Source organism: Diorhabda sublineata, chromosome 4, assembly GCF_026230105.1.
Source record: "Diorhabda sublineata isolate icDioSubl1.1 chromosome 4, icDioSubl1.1, whole genome shotgun sequence".
NCBI lineage: Eukaryota > Metazoa > Arthropoda > Insecta > Coleoptera > Chrysomelidae > Diorhabda > Diorhabda sublineata.
The window spans coordinates 17,400,976-17,409,527 of record NC_079477.1 but is presented as its reverse complement, the minus strand read 5'-3'; the positions used below and the strand labels follow the sequence as shown (position 1 = coordinate 17,409,527).

Below are 8,552 nucleotides of genomic sequence, written 5' to 3'. Positions count from 1 at the left end.
GAATTTGCAATTACCGTGTATACCCGTTCAGGATATTTTCTATTTTTGTCAACTGTGGGTCAATTGTTTCGGTATGAAAAATCTGAAAACAACAAAATCGGTATTTTACACATATCATGAGAGTATGGCCAACTAACGCGTCAATGCAGTTTGTTCAATGATACTGCATTACATTAAAAACTTACTAGACTAAAGCTTTTGATTTTTTCTACCAACTGCTCTACCAAAATAAAAAGCAAACGGTAATAGAAATTTTACTGGCTTTAACAGATCCAAAACGTTCTCACAAAATAGCACACTACTTTTCTATCAGAGGCCATACTTTCCTAATGATAACGACTTCGTCTTACTAAAATATCAATAAAAAACTATCGAATATATGTTCCAGAAGAATACTACTCTATTATGGCGAAAGCAAATTTCAAATTTTCTGTATTCATAATGCAGAAATATCAGATATTGGACTTTAATAAGTGGTGACCCAAATATCACAAAAAAAATTTTGTGGAATGTGAATGTTTTGGGTGAAAGGTGCGAAAAGAACAAAAAGTATCCCTCGCAGTGTCTTCATACATGGGTCTCAAATACCGCACAAACAAAAAAGGGATCGTTTCAAACGAATAGTTTATTGATGGTCTTCTAAAATATATTTCCCGTTTTTCTAGAACATCAGCAGAAGTAACACTACCCAATAGGTGGAAGGAAGCATTCCTGAGGAATATTTACCATTTATAAATTTTCGACTGGCCTTCGAATGTCGATATTACTGTGGATGTGGAACCTGATGAAGAGTATGAGAATGTGGGCCCTGAAATAATATATTTACTCAATAAAGATTTTCAAATTATTTCACTTATTGGTTTATAATCGAAGTATACTATAACATTTTTTGCCTGTTACATTGTTTATTGTAAAATCACATGAGTCTAAAATGATTTTAACCAAGAGTAATGGTACATATATTTTGTTCTTTGCAAAAACCAAATGAGTCACAAATTTGTTTTATTGTAATTTTTTACAAACACTGTATAAGAGTTGGGATGCTAATATTAACCTGATATGTGTATAACGTGATTGAATATTAGTTACTAAAAGGTTGTTTATCTAACTTATTTCATTTACCTTTTTGTCTCTACTAAAAATTTGATTTTTTTGACTTAAGTTGTTTTGAGATGACAATCTTCGACAAAAGCATTTTTCTTGGAATATATATAACCCACTATGGTTTTGGTGAGGTACGATTTAAACAATGGTTGCCATTAGGGTTTACTCATTGCGCATTGACAATGCAGCAGAGAACGCTCGAAGGAAAATACACGAACCGTTTCTTCATTTTTAACACCTGTTTAACTATCAGAACAGTAGTTAGAGATACGGACTGAGTATTAGAACTAGAGTTAACTGTATTTTGAATAGTTCCGTCAACAAAAAAAACCTTCATAATTATATTTGTTATTATGATTATTTCGTTACATACCGAGTATTTCACAAAGCTATAAATATATTTTTCAAAACGTTATATTCAATTATGATAAGCATTTAAAACGGCAAGAAAAGTCAATTTCATTTAGTAAAAATTTATTAAAATTCATTCAATACCTAACGAGGAAAAAGTTATACTCACTATGCTCTATATTATTAGGTTTACATCTAAGAGGGCGCCAAGTTTTGGGATGTGGCAACTCTGATTTGAATATTTCATATCGGACATTGGAAACATAAAGTTTGACATTTTATAATCATAATAGTCAAAAATAGACATCAAAAGTTTGTCAATATTAAAGGTGAACGTACTCAGAACGTGTTGTAATATGAGGGCTATTTGAATTGTTTACAGATATTTAAAACATTCATCTTGGCTAAATAATAGAATTAGATCGTAATTCAATTGAGGTCACACTTCACTACACTATGAATTTCGTTCGTCCAAAACCGGCTGTTGTGCCTGTAAACATCGATGTTGTACAGTTGTTTGGCAGCCGATTATTTCTTTCTATTCCCGTAGATCAAAAATAAAATGCGAGGTCAACGTTTTTCTACATCTGAAGCAGCGGTTGATGCATTAAAATCACATATATTGGAGGTACTTCAATCGGAATGGAAAAAATGATTTGATAATTGGTCAAAAGTGTATTGATCTTAATGGAGAATATTTTGAAAAACTATTGAACCACATCCAATTGTAAATATTTGTTTTTATCTGTCTATCTTAAAACTTTAGTAGCAGCCCTCGTATTATCTCTAATTAAAGCGGTATACTCCTATTTAATATTTTGAGATCCATAAATTGTAATTCTGCAGTTCAAATTTTTCTCTAGTTCATGTTCTTTAAATTAATTGATACACTAGAAGTTGTTTTAAGAAGTATTTTTTGAAAAATAGTATGATCTCAGTTTATTTTCTAGATTATATTTGTTAATTCTTTTTTAGCTGTACTTTGAACGTTTTCTGATATATGGATGCCAACCACTCTTTGAAACAAGCGGTAACAAACGTATGACTGAAATTTATATATTTGGCTTCAATAAATAAATACGGCAACAACGGTTACATAAAAAGAAATCCAATAAATTTGTTGTATCAATAACATACGAGTATGTTTAGCGTTGCTATTGTATACAAAGAACTTCTTTACATACTTTATCTGAAAAATCATAGATAATTCAAAAATTGATCCTGATAAGCATAAACACATTATCAGTGGACTGTTTCTCTTAGTATTTCACAGAAAAGCATTAAATAAGGTATTATATCATATCGACTACATAGATTTCACTGGAATTTATTAAGAGTATTAAAATTTCAAAGTTATTTTTAAAACCTAAGGTCAGGAGCTGAATATAGTTGACTGAGTAAATTCTGTGTACCGTCTTCTATACTTTTGAACTCAAGAAAAGCTATGCTGTACTCTTAACTTGAATATAGAACATCTAATACGAAGTTGATCAGCAGTTAATTTTTGTTTTGAGAAAAGAAAAGTGTTAAATTCTGTTAATTGTTCGATATATTGGTATAGATTCCCTAAATATCTTGGAGCTTTTTGTGAAAAACCTACCTATGCAACTTATAAACTTTTTTATGAGCCCAATCTGATAGTCGAATCGCAACTAGTTGAATAATGTAATGCTAGCAAATTACGACAAATATCTTCGCCATGGAATTAAGCAGCCAAATGACATGCTGAATAGTTTTTCTTATGATACGAACCGCCTCAATTAGTTGTAACTTTATAATGCGATTTTCTACAACTGCTTCTTCTATTTCAGTGAGTTCACTTAGTCGCTAAGCTAAATAGTGAAATAGTAATTAATATTTCATTCATCAGCTTTTAAAAATCTCTATAAGTAGGGTAAATCCAGGACAATTGTCGCACATTTTATTAAGTACTAAATATACAGGTTATTAAAAATAACGGAAACAAACTCACATCAAAATAAAATATTGACCAGCTCTACTGATTCACTACCTTTCAAAATGATCTCCTTTTTTTGCAAATCGCCTCATCGCGACAAAAATACTTTTATAACAAATGCAAAACTACATAGGTATACATCCCTACGGAATAAAATATAAAAAAAATACAATTTCCTTGAACACAACGTAAAAACAAAATTCTTTCACATTTATTACATTCTTTTTTTCTTCAATTATTGCCACAGAAATCTTGGTGGAACCTACGTGTAACCATCGGTTATATTTGATGCATTTGATCCAGTCTTTTTCTTTTCTTGTTTCGTTGTGGTATTTACCACATCGTACACAAATGTTGGATTCATCCTCACAACTTGAAGAATCATCGTAGATAATTGAAAATTTTTCTTTCTAAAAATCAGAGATTTAAGAACAGTATTTTTTTGAAAATTGGTTTCCATTATCTTCGGTGTTTGTAATTTCGGTTTTTCTCTTTCCTCTGTTTTGAAATCAACTTTTCTCTTTTCAATGAAATATTTTCAAGGACTGTTAAAACAGGAGTAAGCTGCTTAGCGCATTTTCTTGTAGTTTTAACAGCACATGTCACGGCACTAGATCCAACATTTTTTCTGGGTTGGAATGTTGTCGAGGCGAAACGAAATATATGAAAATCATGGCTGAGGCGTTATCAAGCGTTTGGTGGTATTGAAGTCAACTATTGTCTTTGTAGAGGTTTGTGCACGTACCAAAAGCGATTATGGTTTTTCTTCTGTTAGATAAGCATAGTCAGGAATAACTGAAGGATTGAAGGGATCTGCACCCGTTGCTTTGTAAATGTCCGAATTGTAACCTGTTGATTTGTCGTCAAGGATTGGCGCTTAGAAATAAATCACAGGTTTCATAATAAAACGATTAGAATACCTTGAAAAAACACCTGTCTTATGGCTGCAAGAATTAAGGGGTATGGCTCGGTAAACAGAATAAAATAATTTGATTCTCAGATGTGTTTTCACGTTACTGCAATGGGTTGAATGCCCACCCAATAGTAATTGGATTCTTCCGGTGGATTTTCTGGGGGGCACAAATTGTTCTTTGAGCTATTTAAAGAAGATTTCCTTATTGACAGTAATATCTTACCTCCATGATGCCAGAACGAATCTAGCACAGATTTTTCAGTTGACGAGAAAAATCAACTTTCTCAGATTGAGTTCAATGATCTTGTCAAAGACTTGGGTCTTTAAAATATGCTGCCGAATAACTGGATTCTAAACTTTAAAAGAAAAATCATCATCTGGTAACTCATTTTCCTCAAAGCAGTCTTGCTGCATAATATAAATATATTTGCATCTCTTTCAATGGGACACTTAGTTCATGTGAAAGAAAACTACAATGACTTGTAGTTATTCGTAGCTACGATTCTTGAGAAAATTTAAGATCAAGAACATTAATTGATGGTTTGAGGATATTTTGAAATGCTATCCATGTTGGGTCAACAGTCAGATTATATAAAATTTCCTTGTTTTCTATGTTTGTGGAATAATAAAGTTAGAGAGCTGTACTAGAAAACCACTGCTTGGTCATCACACACCAGGAAACAAGTTATTAGAAGCATGAAAGAAAAAACAAAAGGTTTTACGAAGGAAAAGAGTGAACATAAAGTTGTGTATAAATTTAAAAAACAAAAATATAAATATTGGTTGATTATTTTTAATAAATATCATGCTGTGTGTTTGTTGTAGTAAAAAGTTGATTTCTCTTATCACTGTCTTTATTTTGCAAAAAACGATACGCGATGGAGAGTAATGGAAATTATTGTTTAAATCAGCCTAACTTGAAACATATAAATCAGCAATAATATCTCATCCATATCAGCAACTGGAAAAAATATTTTTTTGCAGACCTGTGTAATTGCCACGGGTCACGAAACGTGAAATTTTACAATTTATTCGCATTTTGAATGTGTGGATTATAGAGTTTATCATTATTTAAAGTATAAAATTATTATATAGTGAAAAAAATTAGTATGTGGATTAAATAACATCAGTTCATTAACTATCCATTGGATCTTAAATACAGTATATTTCATTTGATTTTTAAAAAAAATTTGAAAAGGAAGCAAATTTAGCTAGCGATCTGATATTTTTTTTAAAATGAATGATCAAATTAGTAATTTTGCGAGGCTCTTACTTGTTCAGGATCTGTGGCTTCAGCTCCCCTAAACTCTCCCGAAATCCGACGCTAGAGAGTAAACAGGCAGAGCAAACGAAGAGGGATCAGTACAGCTGCTGGCAACATATGTTTTCCGTTGTTAGGCATCTCAACTAAAAGAATTGGTGCATATTTGCCGATGTTCATAATTTGCACACCCAACTTTCTTTGGCGCCTGCACTATATCTTGCTATTTACAATTTATTGCATAATCTTGGCATACCAAATAATTTCGATCTTCTTGCGATGATATAATCACCTATTATAAATAACCACAAATTATTTTTTTTTCTTGACTAATATCAATCAATCCATATTGCCATCTATTTAACTGATAGTTCAACTACGTCATTCAAATAAATTTTATAACTCCACTTGGGTGTTGTAATTCTGTCAATAATTGTAAAAATTCATGTACTATGAATGTATATACTAATAATCTTTTGTAGTTCGAATGATTCTCCTTATGATGAATCATTGAAATTTGTCTCGTTTAACTTATCATAAATAATATTTTCATCAAATATACTATAAAATTCATAGAAATTATGATCCTGCATCATGTAGATCATTTACCAGCTAATTGCAGTTTCTCGCAACTCGGAACAAGATTTTTAACAGACTTTCTGGATATCGGATATCCATTTCTATGGAAAATTTCAAACTCAACTTACAGAAGTTGTTTTTCCTGTATTTATGGACCTTAATTCAGTTTTGTGATTTTAGGTGTTTTAATAATTATTATTGAGCAGTTATCAGCGAGTTGCTAACACATCCAGTTTTTATGTCGAAAAGTCAAGAGCGTACAACAATTACAAGGCTGAGTAACCTGTTAATTATGCTGCTCATGAGAATTAATAAAAGTTATCTTTGTCTGGGAATTAATGACTAGGTTATAAAATCAACGGAACAATTCTGATCGATAAAGTAGTAATGATCGAATCATTCAGATCATGATCAGGTTCAGCAGATCAAAGTTTGTATTGGGTAACAAACATAATTAAAACACCATGCATTTGTTTTATTTATATACCTTAGCAATTAATATTTGAATATGGTACTATCATCTGCTATATCATAAGACATTGTACCATTGGTTCAATCTAATGGAGCATATATAAATTAACCACTGAATGTAGAGATACACTCAAATTCTATACAAAGTGATTGGGACTGCCTTATCCATTTTTCAAATAAAGAAAATTTATTCTTTTATAAATGAGAAAAATACGAGTCTTCTCATTTCATTATAATCATTTGATAATATTCGTTATTCCGTTTCACGTAAACTACTGATAACTGTATTTCCAAAAATAAATAATTAATAATCTCAATTATAGGATGATTGAAATTTCATATGATTTCCGAAGTACCAAATTTATTATAAAAGCAAATCAAGAGAAATGAGAAATAATTCATTGTTCACTATTTTCCAATTTGCGATCCCAAATAAATATATTTAATTTGTTTATTGAGATGAATGGTATAAAGGAGATATGAGGGTTTTGAATAATTACATTTGGAAGTGAGTAAATCTTTTTATAGATACAAAATTAACAATGAACGGGAAATATAAATAATAACATTATATTAAATATACAAAAAAGAGGGGCTTAGATGAAAATTAGAACAATTTTGTCTTCTCAATAAAGACAGCCTTGTTGGCTCAAACTGAGAAATATCGCTTATTAATTGGTAACATTGAATACCTTTCAAAAATCATTACGCTACAACAACTATGAAAATCATAAATAAGAGACACGCAAGATGGGCCGGATTTAACGCTGAAATTGAAGCCGTCTTTGAGGATTCTGTTGTAACTATAGCAGAGGTTGTTGATGTATTGGTGTTTGGATTTGCAGTTGTAATTGTTGTCGAGTTTGATTCTGTAGTTGAAGTCGTATTTGGAGCTACAGTTGTAGTTGTTTCGGATGTTAGCGTTGTGGTTGTACTAGTTATTTCAGTTGAAGTAGCGTTGGATGCTTCTGTTGAAGTTGTAGTAGAATTTGTAGTGGTATTGCTAATTGTAGCCGTAGCTGTTGTATTCGAATCTATTGTAGTGCTGACAGATGTAGTTGAGACTGTAGTTGATTCGGAGGTCGAATTCGTTGTCGTGCTATCAGCTTTGCCTGTGAACAAAAACAAGTTATCACAACATTGCAGAAGAATAAGTGAGAAGAATACTTGAAACCATTGTGTTCATTGAAACATATGATGAATAAATTTAAGGTAAAACAACACAAATAATTTCCATCTAACGTTTTCCTCACCTGAAACAAACATTTTGACCAAAGATCAGGAATTATTTAGTATTATGCTAGTAACACTGATTGATGGTCTTAATAGCTATATAAAATTAACTAAAATTAAGCATAGAACAACAATAACTGTGATTATCAATTGAATGAAGTCTCAAATTTATTTAGAAGATCAATTTGGTATGAATCTAGTAATCTACTGTACATGGTACAAAGGAGAATTGTGATTGCATATTTGCCAAAATATAATAATGTATACTGCAGCTACAAGTAGTTATCAAATAGCTGATTAATTATCATATTAAATTGAGTATTCAAAAAATTTTTATATTTTGTTTTTTGAGTGTCTCAGAAAAAATCCAATTAAACTTATTATCTTCTTGGAATTTACAAAGATTTAAGCTCAAAGAATTTTTGAAGTTTTTTATTAAATAAGATCAATAATCAAGGAAGTTAAAAAACTTAAATAGAAAAAGGAACTACTAAATAAATTAGAAAGCAAGGAAAAATATAATTGTCATTACCTTGTATTAGGTACAGGACCAACAACAAAGTCACTATTTCAGTTTTCATCTTGGTTGATATGTCCCAATTGAAACCATTTTCATAGCTTTATCAGCTTTTATATACAGTTGGTATAATATAAAAATATATATTCGATTGATAACAAGATAA

At 30.7% G+C, this 8,552-nt stretch overlaps 2 protein-coding genes across 3 annotated transcripts in view; one reads left to right on the top strand and one right to left on the bottom strand.

Moving 5' to 3' along the window:
- Window positions 1-8,552, top strand: part of LOC130442920 (KH domain-containing, RNA-binding, signal transduction-associated protein 3-like) — a 748,831-nt gene that overhangs the window by 390,010 nt on the left and 350,269 nt on the right. The gene's annotated exons all lie outside the window — the stretch shown is intronic.
- LOC130442921 (uncharacterized) lies at window positions 7,144-8,471 on the bottom strand. The gene is made up of 2 exons (XM_056777329.1): window positions 8,402-8,471; window positions 7,144-7,748 (listed from the first exon to the last, which is right to left on the bottom strand). Exons 1-2 carry the CDS (start codon window positions 8,448-8,450, stop codon window positions 7,342-7,344), a joined length of 456 nt encoding a protein of 151 aa, XP_056633307.1. The 5' UTR covers window positions 8,451-8,471; the 3' UTR covers window positions 7,144-7,341.